This window comes from Eptatretus burgeri, chromosome 4 (genome assembly GCF_056783735.1).
Source record: "Eptatretus burgeri isolate ZD-2024b chromosome 4, Ebu_testis_v1, whole genome shotgun sequence".
Lineage (NCBI taxonomy): Eukaryota > Metazoa > Chordata > Myxini > Myxiniformes > Myxinidae > Eptatretus > Eptatretus burgeri.
In genome coordinates, this window is record NC_140964.1 from 104,975,163 (window position 1) to 104,998,622 (window position 23,460).

At 42.8% G+C, this 23,460-nt stretch overlaps 1 protein-coding gene across 1 annotated transcript in view; it reads left to right on the forward strand.

Annotated features, from left to right (window-relative positions):
• VMP1 (vacuole membrane protein 1) overlaps positions 1-23,460 on the forward strand; it is a 54,071-nt gene that overhangs the window by 23,251 nt on the left and 7,360 nt on the right. The window contains exons 7-11 of the mRNA XM_085879573.1: positions 1,183-1,317; positions 3,908-3,988; positions 4,643-4,759; positions 10,076-10,137; positions 21,910-22,006. Of these exons, the coding sequence (XP_085735699.1) occupies positions 1,183-1,317; positions 3,908-3,988; positions 4,643-4,759; positions 10,076-10,137; positions 21,910-22,006 (492 nt within the window). The remainder of the gene's footprint in view (positions 1-1,182; positions 1,318-3,907; positions 3,989-4,642; positions 4,760-10,075; positions 10,138-21,909; positions 22,007-23,460) is intronic.

Here is a 23,460-nt window from a genome sequence, read left to right on the forward strand (position 1 = left end):
AACACACAAATTGTCTGTCATAATACTTCCAAGAACCTCCAGTTTTGCAGTATTGTACTTAAATTTAAGTTAAGGTTCAATGGGGGTGGTGTACAAGGATGGTGTTTGGGACTGCTTCTGGACTACTTCGATTTCGCACTAAACCTCCAGATTTTTACCTGCGACATGTCGCGGGTCTACAGCTGCAGTTGGTTGATTTTTGAAAGTGCACCCATTGGTCAGACAGCTGCCAGACTACACCCACATTGGTCATTTGAGTCCACCCATCATGGTTCCAAGACAAAATGAGATGGCCGCCATCTTGATTTTCTTGTGGGCCGAACACATTATGCCTGTAGGCCTCTGCTGATTATACACTGTCCGGGATTGTTGCATCGTATTTCCATTGGTTTTGTTTGGGTCAAGGGTCATGATGGATCATCCTTCAAAAATCATGATGAGGGACCCCTAAAAATCTAATCATATGCCGAATAACAGGAAGGTTTAATCAAGCACGTCAGAATTCACTGTAATCGAGTGTTGTGTTATGTGAATTGCTAAAAAAAAATTGAGCGTTGCGTAGCTTTTGAACTGCCCCATGTTGAGGTTAAACAATATGTGACCGTGTGACGAATCGGCTTGTTCTGATATAACCGTGGTCGAGGTTGACATGGATAAGAGGTGTCGAGTTAATCTTTTAATAGTGCCGTGCCGTAAATGTGTTTCCCAATCAGCCTGTTAATGGATTTTGTTGAAGGTTGTGACCACAGTGCAGTCATTCTTGTTTTTTGACGATCGTTAAAATAATTATTTTATTTAAAATGAAGGACTATATACTTCAACACTGTGTGGAGTGTCATGTTCTCTGAACTCCTGAGTGAGTTATTCTTAGTTGAATGAACCTTCTGGAGGTCAAGATAGCAGGTACTGCTTGACCTTGAGGTGTGCTGCTGCTTTTTTCTTCGCAAAACACACACACACACACACACACACACACACACACACACACACACACACACACACACACACACACACACACACACACACACACACACACACACACACACACACACACACACACACACACACACCTCCTTTTAGGAATAGATTACTATTCCGATTGTTATGAAAAAGTTGTTTGTGGAGAGGAGGTTTGAATTATTTTTTTTGAGGTGGTAAGGAATAGTGGTGGTTTGTTTGCAGGGAGCAGGCACAGCAATTGGTGAACTTCCCCCATACTTCATGGCTCAGGCAGCACGACTTTCAGGGCTGGAGCCTGATGATGAAGAATACGAGGAGTTTGAGGAGATCCTGGAGCATGCGCAGGATCCACAGCCAGTGAGCACAAACTGCAGGCATCTTGATTGCTTCCTAACATTGGCTCTTATTTTTACTTGGTCAAGTGAAAGGAGTTTGAAATGGCACTAATCAAAACATTATAACAGTAAAATAGAAAATTAAAATTAAAATTTTAAATGTAAACATCTGGATGTTGTCTGAAAGCAAAATAAATATACAAGAAAAAGATGTCATGCAGAGCATGATACGTGCAATATCCACCCCTCTCTCCAAAGGTTGCCATGGATACATCAAATTGTCCATTTCATTAAGATTAAAATTGACAATCTTAATCAAAGCTCAGGTCATTGGGATGAAAATTGATTAATTATCCGATTGAAATTGATGATTTTAGAAGCTTGACCTTGAGTTGATCTTTGACCATTTGACTTCAAAAATGGTTGCTTTCCCAAGTCAGTGATGGACGATGCAAATCATGTTCAACTTTCAAGTTTATAGGATAAAATTGATGATTTTTCAGTTGAAAATTGATGACTAGAAATTTGACCTCAAAATCAATAAGCTTCTCAGCTGAGACTACCTCTTCAAGTTGCTAAAGTTTCATGATGATCGGTTTAAAATTTGACCTGCAAGCGACAAACAGACAGACAGAATATAACAAAATCGACTGACCAATATACTTGAAAAATCCTTGATTTTGCAAGTAATAACAAGGCTCCTGTAATGATGAACTTTTTATGCCTGCTCCGACGAAGTCGCCAGATGCATTACGTTTTCAGGTTGGCCGCCCTTCCTTCCGTGATAGGTTTTCGTTACCGCGATAACTGAAGAACGGAGTATGCATCATGATGTAAAGATAAACTGATTAGATTATGAGGTCAAGAGGTCAAAGATCAGAGGCCCTGTTCGGTAAAAATTCTATTACTGCGCTAACTTGTGAACCAGCGATTGGATTTTGACCAAACTCGATACAAGTACGTATAATGATGCAAAGATGAACTGATTAGATTTTTGGGTCGAGAGATCGAAGGTCGGAGGTTACGTTCGGTAAAATCCTGTTACCATGATAACTTGTGAACCAGTGATGGGATTTTGACCAAACTATTTTTTATGATACAAAGATGAACTGATTCGACAGTTTAAAGTAAGTTTGTTGTGTAAAACCTCATGCGAGGCTGGGTGAGGACTTGGGCATCAAGATATAACTGGAAAGCGTATTGCGCTTTAGGAGGAAACAGCATGGACTGTTTAGAGAGTAGACGGCAGGCCATGGTGGCGAGTTCAGCTGTGGAGCCTTGAAGTAAGGCATAAGACTTTTTATTGGGACCGCCTTGTGGGGTGGGATGACCCAGAAGATGGCATGCCCACAGAAGCGGACCTCCAAATCGAGGGACGGGCTGCCCAAAAGGGTGGTGCCAAAAGGACCGTAACCGCGTTTGAGTGTGGCAGTTCTGTTCTTGTTCTCGTCCTGGTTTTGGAGATAGAGTTGGAGTTAGAATCGGACCTTGGCAGAGGCAGCATCCCTCTCATTGCCATACCTCTCCTCATCACAATCCTCCCTTCCTATGCAATACCAGCCTGCACGTACCCACTACCAGCTTGTGCCTTGCCTGAACCCCTCACTCGTTCCCCATTGTTGTGAATTTCAGTATTAATTTTGGTGCCATAGTTGGGTTAGGCTTTAATGTTTTATTTATTTACATTGTATGTAAGAGCATGTGCCTCCGTACTCAATTGTCCTTTGAACACCTGGTTTGTTCCGATTATTTATTTATTAGCGTCCCTCCCCTTCCATATACCTTTAATGCACCATTTTAATTCGAAAGAAAACGTTTTCCTTCCTTTCCACATGAACACCGCCAGTTTTAACTACATTGGGTGAACCTTGGGGAATTATATTTACTATAAGTACCGTTTTAGAATCTGCAGATGGTCTTAGACCATCCGGATCAGAGCGACTTCTGTTAACGGACCTCCTATGTTCAAACCCCCTATTTTAATGGACCGCTTCTATTCGGACCTCCTCCATTTGGATTCGGAGGGGGTGATGGTCAGGAGAAGGAGAAACGTTTATTCTATTTCAGGCTGATTAAGTAGTTTGCAGATTATAAAACCCCCAATAATCTTCAAAATATCCATTACCCTTGCCAGAGGAGAGAGTATTGCATTTGGGTCTCTGTCTGTCTGTCCGCAGAGAACGTGAGTTTGTCCATTGATTATGTGCTGTTGAAATGGTAGTAAGTCTTAATTATGTATGACGGAAACGTGAGTACGTCTGTTAATTGTATACGTTGAAATGTTGAGTGCATTTCTTAATTGTGTACAATTGGAACATGAGTACATCTATTATGTGTCCTCATTATATATTGGAACTTATTAATTATGCAACACACCAGCACACAAACACCACACAAAGCAAGTCCTGGTGAAGGACTGCAATCTCTGATTGCTCTTTATAGTTGTGGTTTTATTTATTTATTTATTTGTTTATTTATTTATTTCTCCCCCCTCATTGCATAAACTATAATTAAATGTAACCATTTGTTTCACAAAGGACTGACAGAGCAGCTTTTCCTGTTTGAGGCACATAACTATTCCTGTCATGCTGACATCGTGTCCTGGAAAGCAGGGTCTTGTGACGCGTGCAAAGCTCGGGATGCAACACTTGGTGCAGAGTGTCGGATTCCTTGGTATTCTCGCCTGCGCTTCGGTGAGATTTCACTGCAGCACTCACTTCCGGATGAATTGATCCATTTGCTCTGATAGCTAAAGCCTTGTGATACCCATGATTGCTCGTTATTCCAGAATTTTCCATCATTGTACTGTTGAACAGCATTTTGATATGTTAAAGCCATTTTGTAGATTTCACTTTGTCTTCACGTCTCAGCTGCATCAATTCTGTATTAAATGAGAAAGTCTATTGGCCCTGACTTGAGAAAGAGTAAACCATAAAGGAAATATAAGCTGGAACTAAACATGTTTTTCTTTACTTCAACGACTTTGTGCAAACGTACAGGTTGGAATGGTCGGGATTGGAAACCCCATCTGATTATTTTCTGAACTTGTTGTAAACAATGAGCCTTTGTTGATGTGGTTGTTGTTGTTGTTGTTAATTTTATTTTCACTTTTTCTCATTTTTGTGATGTTTCTCTGGCGTAAACTTTTTAATCTGCCGTCAAGTTATTGCAAAATGTGTTTAAAGAAAAAAATTAATTGGATTTGCCCACATGGTTGTTTTAATGGAGGAAAAATGTTAACAGTATATTTATATTCATGGAGCTTACATTGAAAGGTGTTGTATTAACCGACAAACACTTTAGGGTGTTTTGTCACAATAGCTTTTATGTTGTGTTGACTGTGACAGATTCCGAACCCATTATTTGACCTTGCTGGCATTACGTGCGGCCATTTTCTGGTGCCCTTTTGGACTTTCTTCGGCGCAACGCTCCTCGGCAAAGCAGTGATAAAAATGCACATCCAGGTAATTCTGTTCCTGATGCAAGTCACAATAAACAAATCTTGTGAAAAGATTAGGTGATGGAATACAACCCACTTAAAAAAAGTACGTCACACATTGAGTTTCACACGGATTCACTTTTCTGGTGAAAAGGAGAAAAACATTGTTTGGAAAGCATGTGACAGGTACTCCAGCAACACGAAGGGGGTAGCATTCATTATTTTCCTGCAGTATCTGGCAAAACATTTGTGTGCAGCAAAACTCCATTATGCTCATGACAAAAGTGATCTGAGAACCACCCAGGGTAATCTTCATGAGGAGAATGTGGAAGAGATCCTTCCACTGAGCTGAGCATTTACATTACCAGCTTGTAATTACAGCAGCCGTAGTCACAGAAAAAAATGAGAAGGGCACTCGGTAGAGAGCGTACCTCCGCCAAGCTGTGCAGTTTGCATTTTATATCCCACCGATAGGCCAGATCTGCAGCCAGAACTGAACCAAAATCTAATATGCTTGTTCTTGTCAGCTAACCAACTCGCCCACCAAGTTTCGTCCGAATCCGTGCATAACTTTTTGAGATATCATGCTATATATTGTTTTGGTCCTATCTCGCTGTGGTGAAGAATCTCTGAAAAAATTATCGTATTTGGATCCAGATCTTCACCAAAATCGAATCTATTTGTCCTTGTCACACATCCAACCCGTCCATCAAGTTTTGTCTGAATCCATCCATAGCCTTTTGAGGTATCGTGCTCACAAACAGAAACAGACAGTCAAACGGGTGAATACATAACTTCCGTTTACCTGCGGTGGTGGAGGTAATTACGCACCGAGAACATGCCAGAAGGCTTTGCTGATATCAGGAAGCTTGTTGACTGTTGTGTTAAGTGCTTCTATGATCACAGATGTGAGGCCAAATAATACAGACCTGCTGATTTCGATGCAAGCTCTGTATTTTTATTTTGAACTTTGCTATGTACCCTGCTACAATTGTCCATCAATTTGAGAAAATTGTACACCAAAATATTTGCTTTTGTTTTGCTGCATTTTTTTGTATGTGCAAATCTAGCCTTTGTATAAACCTAACTCCCCTCTTGTCATTAGAATGCATTGCTGAGGAGGTGCACACCGACACCAATTGAGGCTTAGCCACAAATGTGGCCTGATCTTTGCCACTCGTAACAGCACCAGCTAACAACCTGGGAATGGCCATTTTTACCTTGTGCTGCTTGCATGCGCAGTCTGATTTACACAGGCTTCATGCCGGACCTAAATAACTCGTATTGCTTGTGTAATGGCAGTAGCAATATCCTTGTCAAACATGCCCAGCTCCAAATTGGCCAGAGAACATTCTTTAAAATGGCATAGAAGCGAAAGGATCACGAGTCTTCATGTGATCCAAAACAACCCATTATAATGAAAAGTTATCATGAAAAAACACACACACACACACACACACACACACACACACACACACACACACACACACACACACACACACACACACACACACACACACACACCAGATGTTCATGCATCAGGTCCTTGTACCCACACTACAGTTATTGTCACAGCGACTTCAATTTACTCATTTTTCAAAATAAATAAGAGATGGTCTTCCCACCTGAGAATAATGGTTGTTATCAAATGTTGATAGTGATTATGTAGTCATTTTTTTTCTCAAAGTATTTGCATAGTGATTGCTGAAAATGCCAATCAGGATAGCCTAGAGCAGGGGTTCCCAACCTTTTTTTTACTGGGGTACCATTTCACATGTTCGTGGTCCCACCGAGTACCACTGTACCAAAATTCACCTAAAATAGTGTTCATTTGCGATACAGATACGACAATGGGGAGTTAAACAATACTAAGAATTCACAACGATGACATTGAGCAATCTGATCTGAACAAAAGAATGATACAGTAAGTACCTATTTGATTGTGTAAAATGTCCAGTTAATGGGATGGTTGAGCCTGCTTCTTGCTCACAAGCAGGTCGATGTCAGGCTTTGTTTTGGATAAAGCGCACCGAACATCATGTTCAACATCCAGTAGGGATCTTTGTTTTGTTTTTAGAATAACGACTGACGAGAACCCAGCTTCACACAGCCATGTAGATGGGAATACTATGAGCGAATGAACAGCCAGGGCAGCGAGCTTCGGGTAAGACCCCAACATTCCACACCAGAAGTCCGCAAGATTCATCTCATCAAACTGATCTCGGGCTGTGGAGTCGTTCTGGAGATCAATCAAGCTTTCCTGCAGTCCTGTTCCAGGTGGCAAATCCAATGCATTCATGCGAAATGGGTTGCGAATCATTTTCAGATCTAGTTCCTTGAGATCCGGAAAATAGGAATTTAATTCATCATCCAAATAAGCGAGGTGATCTTTTACCAGTTGTATGAACTCCCTTGGGGGATTCTTTTCACGCTTCTGAAGAATATCGGCAGTGCAAGAAAACATGACCACCACTCCCGCTTCGACATTCGTCTTCCACAGACGGAGTTTTTCCTGAAATCCCTTGACCTTGTCTATGAAGTCAATGATAGTCACGCCAATCCCCTGAAGAGACTTGTTCAGGGTGTTTAACTGAGAGAAAATGTCGACCAAATAAGCCAGGTGCAATGCCCAGTCAGGGTCGTTCAAAGCAGTGACGAAATCGACAGTCTTTGGTTTTCCATCGTTTTCGAAGAATTCACGAAGCTCAGCTCGCTGTTCAAACACTCGCTCCACCATATTTCCACGGGATAACCATCTCACCTCAGTGTGGAATAAGAGAACTTTATGGTCAGAGTCAAACTCCTCGCAAAGTTTCTTGAAAAGTCGCGAATTGAGAGCCTGGGATTTCACATGGTTCACAATTTTGATCATGGTTGAGAGAATGTCAGTCAATGGCTTGGGGAGCGCCTTGGCTGTGAGGGCGTGGCGGTGGATCGTACAGTGTAGGCCGCGCACTTCAGGAGCAACTGCCTTCACAAGCGTTTGGAAACCTGATCTGCACCCCAAACATAGCTGGAGCACCATCTGTAGTCCAGCCTTTCAGATCAACCCATGACAGCCCAACTTGATCAAAGACGGAAGACACCACTTCGAAAATGTCCTTTGCTTTCGTTGTGGTTTTAAGCGGGCGGCAAAATAGTATTTCATCCTTGAACTCGGCTTTATGCACATACCGAACGAACGCTAACAGTTGGGCACAATTTGCCCCGTCAGTTGACTCATCCAATTGCATAGAAAATCCACATGGAGATGCCTTGATTTCTGCCAACACCTGGTCACGAATATTGGTTTACATTTCTTCGATGTGCCTCTGAACTGTGTTGTTTGACAACGAAAGAGAATTGAGCTTCTTAGCGCTTTGTTCTCCCAGCGTGAGACGTACGATATCCTTTGTGGCGGGAAGGATGAGGCTTTCACCGACAGTGTGAGGTTTTTTTTTCTGTTCTGAAATTCGCAGTGCAACTAAGTAGGATGCCTTTACGGCTGCCGTGGACTGCTGTTGAAAACTGCCACTGCCGTCGAAGCGTGCTCTTTTCATGGCATTTTTCTTCCGACGAAAAAAATCATGGTCCTTGTCGCTGTGTTCAGGATGAACAGAATCAAAATGGCACTTCAATAGACTTGGCTTCATAGATTGATTGCCGAGAACTTTTCCACAAATCACACACTGTGGAGCTTCTAATTCACCTTTTTGGATGGAAGTGAAGCCTAACTTGAGATAACTCTCCGAATATTTTCGCATTGACATGATGCTGGTGAACGATAATGGTAACAATAAGCCCGGCAATAAGCAATGATGACAGTGTGGCGTGTAGAGACAAAACGAATAATAAGACTTGTGCACAATGACTGATAACAAACAGCTGTCACTGTACAGCCGCTTTCGATATAAGTTTAATCATTGTGCACAAGCTGCATGAGAGAGAAGTAAAATAAAAACTGTTAAAAAAAAAGCACGCTGCCGCGTACCACGCCGCGTACCGCCGAGAAAGTCCAAATGTACCACAGGTTGGGAACCCCTGGCCTAGAGGATAGATAGCTTAGCTAGAGGATGGCAGGATAGATCTTTAAGATGCCTAGCCTATTCGAATCTTGACCCAGCTATAAACTGTCACGTTGGTGTTTCACAGGCAGGACAATGTATCGATGCGTGTGCCGTCGATCAGGAGGATGTTAAGCAGGAGGACCTGTCTGCCAGTGCTGGTCATTAGCAGACTTTAAATGTCCATTGTGTGTTTTGTGAAGAGTGGGTGATTATTTCCAGCATCCTGAAGGAATTCTAAATTACCGCAATCTTCACTTGAATGCCGGGCCTGGTCAGCTTCTTTTATTTTTTTTTCTTTGCAGGAGCAAAGCTCATGGAAGAGCATGGTAAAACTGACAGTGGGACAGACAGGATGCAACACAAGACTCAATAGGAACAGAACAAATGCACACAAATGTTGCGGTAGAGAGAGGGGGGGAAATCGCTCTTTAATTGTTGTCTGGCTTCTTTTTCCATTTTGCTTCTCATTAGAGTTGCAATGAGAGATTGTTGTGCTCTAATTAATGGTGTCTTTTGGCTGAATTCACCCTTCCTCCACATACGTTTCATGTTGACTATTTTGTGCTGATGGGTCATTAATGCAGAAACAGCTCTTCCAGGGCTGGTGTTTGTGAACTTCTGAAAATCTGTAACCCTTTTGGGGCAGTGGTCCATAGGTCATGCTCCTCTATGGAGATATCTTCACTTGGGAATCACCGTTTTTTTGATTGTCATTATCTTTGCCTTCGAAGGTGGACAGAGGTTATGTTTTAACCCCTGTCTGTTTGACTGTGAGCTGTATATCTCAAAAAGTTGTGGACAGATTTTGACGAAATTTGGGAGGCAGGTTGGATGTGTGACGAGGACAAATTGATTCTATTTTGGGTAAGATCCAGTTCCAGATTTATAGATTGCTCAGTGATTCTTCAACATTGAGAGATGGGGCCAAAAATATATATGGCATGATATTTCAAAAAGTTGTGGATGGATTATCACAAAGCGAGGTGGATGAGTTGGTTCAGTGACAAGAACAAGATTTTGGTTCAGGTTCAGGACCAGATCCAGATCCGGCCAACCAGTGAGATACAAAACGTGAACTGTTCAGCTTTGTGGACGTTTGCACTCTACCGAGTGTTGTTTTAGTTACCTCTGTTTTGTTCTCATTTGCGCTGAGTTCCACCATGAGCCGAGATGTGAGATTTTTCTCCTAATTGCCTTAATGATGTATCCTTGGCAAGTGATGTAGATTGCTTCTCTTTTTTTTTTATGCATCAAATTTGATTTGAAGGCATTTTCTTTTTCAATATTTTCTGCAGAAAGTCTTTGTGATTGTGACCTTCAGCAAGCACATTGTGGAGCAGATGGTCACACTTATCGGGTAAGTTTGTAATCCTTTTTGTAAGTACCTGCAATAGATATGTGCAGATGTTCAGGAAAGAGCTGTGTAAGGGAGTTGCTTGTGCTTCAGTGAGGATAAAGTTATGCTTTATTGACACAAATGTGGTTATTTCACCATTTTGGAAGAAATAAAACACAAATGTAAAGCATAAGAGTTTCTCATCAAAACGTTGATTTATGATTGAGATTTTAGAATGTTATGGTTAATCTTTGAGCATGTGATGATTTACATTGTTTCTGATGTATTATTTGTTTATATACCCATGTGCTCCTGCACTAAAACTACCTTTTTATATCATAATCATAAGAATTAATAAGTAGAAAGGCACTTGGTAGAGTGTATTATTCCACCATGTAATGCCTGATCCACGTGAACATATCGGGTCCATTACATTTTTAAAATATGCTGAATATCGTTTTTGGCCCTCTCAATGGTGAAGGTCAGGTCAGGTATGGGAGCATGTGCCAGAGCAGCGTGTCGCTACGTCCACTTTCTGCCTGAACTCCAGGGGCCTCCATCTGGCCATCCCCCAGGCAGATTCCTGGCCCATCCCCATCTCCTTGAGATGCTGATCGAACTGCTGCAACCATGAGGCATGTGGTCGGCCCGTTGGCCTCTTCCACTCACGAGGCTACCTCAATGAGAGAATCTGGTGAGCAGGATCAGAGTCAGGAAAACGAGCCACATGTCCATACAGCCACAGCTGACGCTCACAGACTATGCAAGTAAATCTCATTTGAGTCTCTCTCAGCAACCACTCGTTGGATAAAAGGTCCGACCAGCGATGGCCAACAATTCTCCGAAGAGACCTGGTACCAAAGGGATTGTCTCCGTCTCAGATCCCTGGTCAGAGTCCAAGTCTCATATCCATAGAGCAAGACTGGAAGTACTAAGGACCTGAAGACTCGGACTTTCGTTCTTCCGCACAGGAACCGGCAGTGCAACACCCCATGATCCAGTGAATCCATGACTCCCCAGGCCTGCTCCAGACATCTGTTGACCTCTGGCTCACAGCCAGCAGCGACATGAATATTACTGCCATGGTAAGTGAATCTCTCCGTGACCTCAACAACCTCACCGTAAACAGGTACAGACAGGATAACAGCATCCAAGATGTCATTGAAAGCCTGGATCTTAATTTTGACCCAGGAAACCCGTAATCCCAGCAGCTCCGACTCGTCATTCAGCACCTTGAGGGCCCCAAAACGGTATCTGGAGTCTCCACAAAGATGACTGCAACATCTGTGAAATCAAGGTTAGAGATCTTGACATTCCCAAACCATGCACCGCAGCTTGATCTCTCCAACATCTTCCCCAGAATCCATCCAAGTGCTTGACAATCACTTGACCACAGGTGATGCTCTACCCCCTCACAGATTCCTCGTACATAGGCCTCCTTGTCCACCCTTAGTGCACGTAGTTGTATGCTGCAGCTCCCTGAACAGCTCGGCTCTGCCATTCAGCCTGGCCCTGTGACTCTGGTCAATGGTATCCAGTGTCTCTGAAGAGACAAAATTCTTCTTCGCTCGACAGTGAGTTCCAAGACATCTTCTGGCAACATCAAGGATGGTGGTCTTGAAGGCATTCCACAACTCTTCAGGATCCCCCAAAGCACCCAGACCCCCCAAAATCTCCATTCAGCCTGTTCGCAAACTCCTCAGCTACCCTCTCCTCCTTGACTTTTCCAACATCCAGCCGAGGCTGGGATGGTACCATTCTCCTGGATTTAAGCTCGAACTTCAGAGTTGCTACAACAAGCCTGTGGTCAGTATTGAGGAACTGAGCACTCCGGTCGACCCTGCAGTTCTGGATCATCCTCCAACGACCATCAATGAGGACATGGTCAATCTCCTTTGCCACTCCGCTAGCGTTGGAATACCAAGTCCAGCGATGAGCCTGTAGGTGCTGAAACCATGAACCAGCCACACTAAGTCCATGACTTCTTGCAAAGTCAAGGAACTTTGTGGTATTCTGGTTTACAGTTCCAGACCCGGACCAACACACCTCTCACAACCATCCGTATCAGTTCCAGTCGATGCATTTAACCCCCCCCCCCCAATACTAGAAAAGTATCTCGCCTGGGGCACTCATCAACCACAGACTCGAGCGTGGCACAGAATGCGTCCTTCAGTAAGATCATCCGCCTCAGTCAGAACATATCCAGAGACCAGGGAAATGACACCCGAGTGACGAATCCTTCATCTCATAAAACGCTCATTGACTGGTGTTACCTCAATTATCGTTGGCATCACCTTATTGGATCCAGCTACAGCAACTCCTTGGGCATGGTATCCATCAGAGGGACCAGGCCAATAGTAGGTGTAACCACCCACCATGATCTCGCTGCAATCTGGTCTCCAAACCTCAGAGAGTGCTGCAATATCGATGTCAAACGCTTGAGCTCAGATGATAATAGAGACAGGTGCTCATCCTCTCTTAGGGATAGGACATTCCAGGCACCCACCCGAAGGGACCCCCTCAGGTTAACCCAAGGAGACCATCGTTTGGTGGACGACACCTCAGCACCACCCCGACACACACTTCCGCAATCTGACCCGGGAAGGTTACCCCATGGTTTCTCTCCTGTCAAAGATTGGGGGTCCCAAAGGCTTTGCCCCAATCCCGTCATCTGGTGAGCTGCCATGCGAAGGGAAGCTGCACAGGAGGTACTTCCACCGAGTGGGTTTTCCGATATATATATATATATATATATATATATATATATATATATATATATATATATATATATATATATATATATATATATATATATATATATATATATATATATTTTAATGCTTTTGGAATGTTTTGTGGAATGAGGGGTTTTACCGTGGCCGGAGTGCAAATCCTACCACCAACCTCCGAATAAAAAAGTAACCTAACTGCAGGAGAATGTCCACAGACACAGTTGTTCACTAGATACGGATGGCCGTTGGCTCACAACTAGCTCCTCCACCCTTTGACAGGTTCTGTTCTTCAATCTGCTGGGTGTCCATATCATACACTCTTCTCACCAGGAAACCTGGTGGTGGAGATGATTTAGTTGCTGACAACCTGACCATGAAACAGGTTAGTGCAGGTTTACATGGTACCTGAAGCAAGTCACAGATCTAATCTGACTTGACCTGACTGGAAGAATCACTGAAAAAAATAAAAAAATAATCGTATCCAGATCCAAATTTGGATCTTTACCAAAATCGAATCAAAGGAATCCGTGGTAAATTGTCCAACCCTTAATAAAACAAGCAATTACTCAACGTTAAAACATGTGAGAAGCAACATACATCTTTTAACCTTTCTCAAGAGTGATGAAAATTATCACAACACCCTCCTAAGTATATATATATATATATATATATATATATATATATATATATATATATATATATATATATATATATATATATATATATATATATATATATATATATATATATATATATATATATATACTTAGGATGGTTAGGGTGGTGGCTTGGGATCCCAGTGTCCTGAGTTCAAGCCCCGTTGGCTGCTGAATTAACACCAGGGGGTTGACTCAGCCTGTCATCCTTCCGAGGTCGGCGAAATGAGTGCCAGTGTACTGGTCCCGGTGTATGCCCCGGTTAGAATAGGTGTACCATATCCCTGTGTGTCGTAAGAGGCGACCAGGGTTGGCGTCAGGAAGGGCATCCGGCCATAAAACATTGCCTCACAAAAAGCCAAACCCCTGCACAGCAGGGAAAAATGGCTGTAAAAACGGTCATTTTTATTATTTATGTATGTGTATGTGTATATATTTATATGTATATATATATATATATATATATATATATATATATATATATATATATATATATATATATATATATGTATATATATATATATATATATAGATATATATATATATATATATATATATATATATATATATATATATATATATATATATATATATATATATATATATATATATATATATATATATATATATATATATATATATATATATATATATATATATATATATATATATATATATATATATATATATATATATATATATATATATATATATATATATACATATATATATATATATATATATATATATATATATATATATATACACATACATATATATATATATATATATATATATATATATATATATATATATATATATATATATATATATATATATATATATATATATATATATATATATATATATATATATATATATATATATATATATATATATATATATATATATATATATATATATATATATATATATATATATATATACACATATATATATATATATATATATACACATATATATATATATATATATATATATATACACATATATATATATATACACATATATATATATATACACATACATATATATACACATACATATATATACACATACATATATATACACATACATATATATATATATATATATGTGTAAGCCTGGTGTTGGCACAGTGGTTTGGGCAGCGGCTTGGGATCCAAAAGGTCCTGAGTTCAAACCCGGTTGGGCCACTGAATTAATACACCAGGGGGTTGACTCAGCCTGTCATCCTTCCGAGGTCGGCAAAGTGAGTACCAGTGTACTGGGCCGGTGTATACCCCGGTTAAAATAGGTGTACCATATCCCTGTGTCGTAAGAGACGACCAGGGTTGCGTCAGGAAGGGCATCCGGCGTAAAACCTGTGCCAAATCACAATGCGGATCATACGGATGATCCGCTGTGGCGACCCCAAACGGGAGCAGCCGAATGAAGAAGAAGATATACATATATATATATATATATTGTTGCGGACCCGGGGTCGGGGGAGAAGACCACGAGGGGTGAACTACCTCGGGTTTCCACCAGACTATCAGTAATCATAGGCCGTTGCACATGAATAACTTCGTGATGCGGCGGGTCGCTAATCGACCGTGAATGCCATTAACTCGACCATGTGACTTTGGGTCCCCCGTTTAATAAATACTGTTTACCTAAGGGTCACGTGATCTAATTACCGGGGGCATGCCCTCGGTAGGCACTTGCTCAAACCGGATCACCTTACCAGATCAGATGCAGCCGAGCGAGACTGCCAAGCACGTTGCGGCTCGGAAACAGATCGTTGGGGGATAACGTCCCTGCTAAATGAGGATGCGGACTATGCTGGCCCAATGGAAGAAAACATGAAAACGAGCTGGGAACATTTCTACACAAGCATTTATTTACAATCAAGCGAGTAAAAGTATGTGGCACATTGAATGGGGTTTATTTTTTATGTTTTATTTAAAGACATAAAGAGGATTTTCCAGAGAGTCGGAGAGATCATTGATGAAAACGAGAAAATTGAACATTGATGGAAAAAAAAAAACATTGGGCCCAGAACACTGCCTTGAGGAACTCCAGACTGGACAGGAAGAGGGGATGAGAGAATTCCATTAAGGGCCACATGTTGACTGCTGCAGGAGTGGAAGTCTGCGAGCCAAGAGCGAAGATTGCCTTGGATACCATAGGAAGAGAGTTTGGTGAGGAGGGCGGGGGTGCCAAACCGTATCGAAAGTACGTGATATGTCTTGGGAGATGGCTCTGATCTCATGTCTGGCATTGAGGACTTCCATCCATTGAAAGCAGGAGCAGGAAGTCCAGGGAAGAGTGACCTGGTCTGAATCCAAATTGATGATCAGAAATCAGGCCATTGGAGAAGAGGAAGGGTTTAATGTTGGAAGCGTTGATTGATTCCAGAACCTCGCTGATGATTGGGAGAAGCCTGATTGGTCTGTCGGTGCAATGATCTGTTTTTGCACCTTTGTTATGCAGAGCAGTAATGTTTGCTGATTTCCAAGCAGAAGGCAGATGACTTTGAGCAAATGAGAGGGTGCATATAACACAGAGAGGGTGAGCAAGAGCTGCAGCAGAGCAGGTTTTTCGGACACGTGGGCTGATGCCGTCTGGACTGGTTGCAGAATCAGAGTCGAGTTGTTTGACAGCATGCTCTCCACCTTGTCAGGAGAAAAGTACACAGCATCCAAGAAGAGCTGGGTGCAATTTGTTAAGGTGGGTACAGAAAGCAATGGGTTTGGGACACAAGATTTAGAAGCAAACACCGAGTTTAGGCATTCAGACTTTTCACGTGCAGTGTCAGCTGTGCAGCCATTTGAGGTAAGGGAGGGGATGGAGGGGGAACATACACCAGAAACAGACTTAACTAGATGCCACCAGGATATAGAGGAGGGAGACAGGTTTGAGAGTTCAGACTTGAGATTCGAAAGATGTTGTTTCCTGGCTTTCTTCAAGGTCGACACACACTTCTTCCAAGCTTTATGGAAGGAACTGAGATTGACTTCAGTTGGATTTGCCTTCCATGAGGTGAAGGCAAGTTGTTTTAGGACAACTGCCTCACCACAAGCTTCAGTGTACCTTGGGCAGGAGGAAGGTAGGACAACTGATGATGAGAGGGGATAAATCTGTGCATGAGAGAGCAAATTTCTTTGAAAGAATTCCCAGGATGAGTTTATGTTGGAGAAAGTAGAGATGGGAGACCAGTCTAGAAGTTTGATGGCTGCTTGAAGACCTTGTCAATCGGCCTGAGTGAAATGCCAGACTTGACGGTGCTGAGGTAGTTCTCTAATAACAGTCAGAGAGATGTTTTTTTTGACAAGCATGTGGTCAGACAAACCAATTTTAGCAGAGGAAGAACAGCAGATATTCTCTGGAAAATTTGTCAAAATCAGATCCAGAAGAGATGGTGTACCGTTGGTGGAGATCGTGGTCGGGAAGTTGACAGATTGTGTCAGTTCCAATCCCGTCTTTTGCTAAAGAACCATGACAGGTGAGAGGGGTACCCGCACTCAGCCAACTGCCATGATGGCAATTGAAGTCACCACAAATGAGAAAAAGGGAGTTGGGATGAGAGGATAGAAGTTGGTCCATGTTTTCAGCGAGCGAGGTGTAAATGGAGTCATCACTGTTTGGTGGGCGGTACAACACACATAATCATGAGGTGGGAGTGGAGGGGAAGCCATAGCCAGAGGTATTCCAGGGGGTGTGGGGGAGTGAGGGCAGTCTGTGGAGAGTGAGGATTAGAGTCTTTGATGAAGAGAGCAACTCTACCGCCAGGTCAAGGCTCAGTTCTGTCATACCGGAGGTGGGAGTTACGAGGGAGTCAGAGACGTCTTGAAGGAGGAAAGTTTCTGTTAGGCAGATTATGTCTGGTTTGTCAGTGGCAACCTGTATGGAAAGATCTGTCAGGTTTGAATGAAAGTCCTAGATGTTTGAGGTCCACACTGCTAAGGAAGAGGGAGGGGAGGAGGTTTTGGGTGCAGGGGAGGGGGGGGAGGATAGGATGAGGGAGAAGTAGGGGAGGTAAGGAGAGGTGGGGGATTTCAAAATTGCTTGGGGAGAGGGCCGGATGAGGAGGAGAAAAGGCTCAGCAGTGATGTGTTGTGGTACCATGGGGAGTAATAAGAGAGGGGGAAGAGGGCAGTTGAAGATTGGAGGAGGTGGAAGAGAGAAGGTGGGGGAAGGAAGCACCTTTGTGGATGTGAGGGGGGCAACTTTTGGAAGGGGAGTGAGGGGGAAGGGTAAGGGGGTTTTGAGAAAGGTGAGGGGGTAGAGTGTGAAGGTTCTTTGTGAGGGAGGGGAGACTATGAGAGCAGGCTCGGCCTCGGTGCAGGAGGGCGATGGGAGAGGTGGGGAAAAGGGAAGAATGAGACTTGGTCGAGGTATGGTGAAAAAGGGAGTGGGCAAGGGGAGGTACAAGATTTGAGAGGTTGGGAAGAGGGGGAGGTGTGTTGAGAGGAAGGAAGGAGCAAGTTTGTGGTGATGAGTGTACTGATTGAGAGAGAGATATCTGTTAGGTTAGAATGGAGCCCACAGATGTTGGAACACCACACTTTTGGACAACACAGGAGGAACTGATACTGAAGCAGATGACAGTGAAGAGGTGCCAACAGAGGGGGGATAACAAGTAAGGGGTTAGGAGGAGGTATATGTAAAGAAGTGAGGTGAATTGGCACTGAAGATGGAAAAAAGACGGTTGATGGAACACGAACATGCATTGCAAACTGGGATTAAAATTTTTTTTTAAGTTGGAGATGCGATTAAAGACATTACATGAGGGATGCAATAAAGGAGAATTAAGAGAATGGAGAAAAGAAACATTGTAACAGTGGGACGTTGTAGACATTGAATGAAGGACAGGTCAAATTGAAAATAGTCTTTTGAAGAAGAAAACGAGTAGTGAATTATACACACTACTGAGAACCACCCTTGTGAAAGAGGACATTTTAACATTTTAAGAGACCGTTTTTTATTTGTTTTGTGTTTTTTTTCTCATAAAGATTACATAGGCTTAAGTCAAGGAAAGGTTGAAGAAAAATCGTGTAGGTGTTTGATGAATTTGGATTGGCAAACGCAGAAGGAAGCTGGTAGTTCGACGAAAGTTACAGGAAGAAAAAGAGGGGTTAGAGAAACAGGAGTTGAAACGTGAGAGGTTAAAATAATTAATTTTTTTTATATATTTCTTTAAAGATTAGGAAAAGGAAAGGTGGAAGAAAAAATCATGAAGGTGCATGGTGAATGTGGGTTGACAAAAGCAGATGGTAGATCGGCAGGAGGAGGAAGAAGTCTGTACAGGAAGTCATGTGGTTTTATGGCGTATAATGTGAGGTAAAAGGTATTTTTTTATATTTTAAGACATGAAACAAAGGGTATAGTTGGGAGGGATAGAAGGAGGCTGGAGGGAAAAGTGGAGAAAATAAAAACTGATAGTAAGGAGAAAATACAATAAACATGATCGTGCACACAAACGGGAAGAAGGGTAGGCCTCAAGGAAACCTGATATGAAAAGGCGTCAAACTCAACAAATAGCACGGGTGTTAACATAAGACCGAACGAGAAACACACAGTAAACACAGAGATAACAAAATGACAGTAAAAATGCGACAAAAACGATCGGAAAACTTGTCTTTGAGAAAATCGGCGGAGACCCTGAAGAGCGACGGTGCTCAAGAACCGGAACCAAAATGGCGAACCATGATACTGTTGCGAATTCGCATCCGCCGGTGTGCGAACGGCCACGTAACTCGAATCGCGGCACGTCGCCCACCGGACGGACAATTCAGTCGTGACCCTCTTGGAACAACGCCGGGAGCTAGTCACGGGTGGGGGTTTAACCTCACCACGATCGTGCCAATTGCCCACCCGCGCAGGATAGGGTTGCTCGCCAAATTCAATCTACCTAAGTACCTGCGCGAATGGTCGACCGGGCGATCGTACCACGCCACAGGCAGACTCCGGACACGAACCGCTTAAGCGGTCCGTTCCGTGCTACAGTGATAACCGAGCGGTGTTATCGTCGGCCTTGACAGTTCCTATTAATTACCGGGATGTTGCACCCACTACGAACCCCTTACGTGAAGCAGGATGGAGAGTCAAACAAAGGAAAGGACGCAGCGAAACGGGGACCAAGTTCACACAAGCACGTTTAATTCACACAGACCAGTACGGAAGGTACGTATTTACAGTCACAATAATCAAAATGCACATATAAAGCAAAAGCAGAGTTAAAACCGAATACGCGTACACACGGCAACACTTAAACAGTTCTACTTGTCGGACAGGCGCCACCCACAGTCATTTACACAAACCCAAAGACAAGAAAAGTGGCGACTTCCCTGTGGGCCGTCGAGTCCTCCTCCCACGTCCGTCGGCGTGGTCGCGCCTGGCCCCGACTCCTCTCGCGGTCTGCGAGCCCTCTCCTGCGTGGTGCACCGAGCTCATGCCGCGCGTAGCTCGCGTCATCCGCCTGACAGCTCGGACGGGGTTTTGGGGAAACGGATGGGGTTTCCGGCGCTATCTCCGCGCGGAGGCGGGGTCTCGGAACCGCACCGACAGAAGACCAGACCAGACCACCAGCCAAGATGAACGACGAGACCAGCACCAGGACGAAGAGGAAGAGGGCGAGGAAGAAGAGGCGCGCCCCCCCTTGTCCGACTTTTGTAGCGCGGGGCTCCGCCCTTCACTCTGCCCCGTTTTCGGCTCCACCCTCCTTGGAGAGGGTTCTGGAAAAGGGGCGTTCCCTCACCCTGACCGCCTCACGCTGTCCATCCACCAATCAGCGGCGAGCTGCCCCTCCCCCTTCCCTCACACCAAGCGCTGGGAAGAATGGCGGGAAAATCCCACCAGCATCGTTGGTGGTTTTTGCCCGTTTGAAATAAAAGATAGATTAAGAAAAACGACTGACTGGAAGGTCGCAGCCCGAATGGATCACATAAATTCCCTCTATACAACGGGTTTGGGCTAACTACACATGTACCTATGGAGATATCTCACCTGAGGGCCCTTTATGGTGCAATGCGAATTTCCACAGCCGTAACAATACATACGTACAGATTAGACATTGAGGTCAAATGGTCTTGAGGTTTTAGGTCATAGTTTGAGTAAGTAAAGACATAATGTGGGCGGAGGCATATCTGTCGACGTTGTGACATCAAATTGTCTTTTTTGTTTATTTTTCTTTTCTATACAGTGTCAAGGCTTGTGGAAGAGCTATAACACAGAACTGATCAGAACACAACGTAACAAAAGGAACACAACGTAACAGCTGTCTTGAAGACCTGAAGGGAAGAATAAGATTGAGGAGCGTGTGGATGTTGGTTCCACGGGCAGGAAAAAAGAAGCATGAATCAGTGGAGGTGAGCAATGAGTCTGGATTTTGGGAGTTTCACTCTGAGGTGGTTGTTGGTGGACCATGTCCATCCTGCAGATACCTGGTGGGTGGGAGGTGTGGGCAGGGTGGGGGGGAGCAGAGAGAGAAGGAGAGAGGGAGAGAGAGAACGAGAGAGGACGAACGAACTGAAGTTGTCCTCAGTCCAGTTAGCTTTACATGTTGAGAAAGCAAGCTGATAAATCATTTTTGTCCTTTACTTGTAGTTTCTAAGGCTCAAAGGAGAGCTTTAGCACACAAATTATGCACTCACTTGTATGCAGAGACACGAGACAGCACAGGACTTGACTTCAGACAAACATTGTTGTTGATAAATACAGACGTTACGTCCTGGCACACGCTGGATGATGGTGGTGCAATATAGCGGAGACACTTTTATCTCTGAGGACATCAGGGCATATATTGCGAGGGGTTTCTCTTCCCCACCCCCAAGAGATGCCAACCCATGGGGTTTATCCATGCTCTATCCTCTAAATGCTGAGCATCAAGCGATGAAACAGCACATAACATTTTTAGAGAATTTGGTATAACCTTTTCAGGGTTGGATTCAAACCATCATCCTTCCAGACTTGGAGGGGGCGATCTTACTGAGCTGTCAACGCCATAGTCTGGTACATGATTGAAACAGCAATTGCACGAGTTGTGGCTATTGGTGACCACTTTCAAAAATCATTCAACATAAAATGATTATCGTTTTCATCAACAAATTTCCAGGTCAAATGTGAACCATATTTTTTTCTTTTTTTTTTGTCTTTTACAACATTTGAACTGCATCATCCTTATTTTAGGCCAAAATGATGATCATATTCTTTACATTTGAAGCATGAATAGTTTGAGCGTTGTTGTTTTGTGCATGTATCGATATCAGATAATTTGTAGTCTCGCTTTGTACTATCCTAGTTGCATGGGCACGAGATCACTACAATAGAAAACTGCTTCCCTGCTTTGGTTAAGGAACACTATTGAAAATATTTTCTGCTCAATCAATTGTACTTACACTCATCTTTGCCTTAATCCATAGCTTTATTCCTGCTGTGGGCCCATCCATGCAGAAGCCCTTCACCGATTATTTGGAGACTCAAAAAATGAAGCTTCATCACTCCAACAGTATCGCACAGGCAAGACTGTTATCAACTGCAATGCATACACCAGATGGATACACACAAAGTCAAATTAATACCTTTCTATCTCTCTTTGTGTATACATTCTCTGTCAGTCTGTCTGTCTCTCTGGGTGGGGCTTCCAAATCAAATAGCCGCCATTTTGTTTGCTCTGTATTGGCTCTCAGGCCTCTTTTATAAGGCTCACACTTTCTTACTCTCTTGTGGCTTTATCTTAACTCTAATTCGATATCCGATTTCATTTTTCATAGTCGCGAAGATGGCTTAAGACTGTTGCAAAAAAATCGGGAAGGAAATCGGACGAAAATTGGCAGTTTTAGACAAAAATGCATTTTGAAGTGAAAATAGGCCTGTTTTCAATCTCAGGGTTGAAATATGAAGTCCATTCGCTGGCATTTTGTTTGCTCCATGTTTGTCCTCGGGCCTCTGGTGTTCATTTGAGTATTGAACAACGTGTCTTCTATCATTAAATAAAGGTACTGTTTTGAGGAAACAAAGGTACATTTTGATTACAACTCATGCAGAGAAAACGAGGTAATGCATGTTTTGTTGGGGGCAATCGTGGCAGCGGTCTATTATACACCGCCAAAGAAGGTACGTTCTCAGAAAGAAGGTAAAGGAAAGAAAATAGTAAAGTCTTTAATAAACAAGCTCAAATGAGCTAAGATCCTCGTCCTCTTAATGATGGTGTCAAAAACTAATATGACGTCATTGTGATGTATCAGGTTTGTGATAAATTATCTGTGCTAATGCCCGGCTTGATTCCCGCAAACAAAATTCAAACAGCTTGCCTAGTTTCGGAGATAATGGTATAGGCGATTTCCATTTGCAGCGATATTATGACGTCAACTTTTTTTCTCGGAAGAATTTCCAAAATCGGAGATGGTTACTGCCTGTGCGTGGGCTTTCTGCATATACGTGGCAAGTTTCACGAAGATCCGATGAAAACTCTGGGTTGTGAAACAAAAAATGTCAAAAAATAGGAATGACGTCATAAAAATTGATATGAAGTCATAGTGATGTATCATATGTGCGGTAATTCATCTCTGCTGACGCCCTGTTCGATTCCCGCAAACAGAATTCGAAAAGCTTGCCGAGTTTTGGAGATAATCTTTTTAGGCGATTTCCATTAGCGGAGATATTTTGACGTCATAACTTTTTTTTCCTCGGAGGAATTTTCAAAATCGGAGATGTTTAGTCTGTGCAGGGTATTTTTACATATATATGCCAAGTTTCAGGAAGTTTCGATGAAAACTGCAGGCTGTGAAACAAAAAAGTCCACAAGAAGAAAATGAAGAACAACAACGTGAGTAAGACTTCGAAATCCTCCACGAGGATCTAAAAACAACTTTCAAGGGTAAATAGTGTTCAAGTCCAGGATTTATAAACAAGCTGTATTTCACATATGGATGGACTTGTAATTCACATATTATGTGAAGTAAACAAATGTT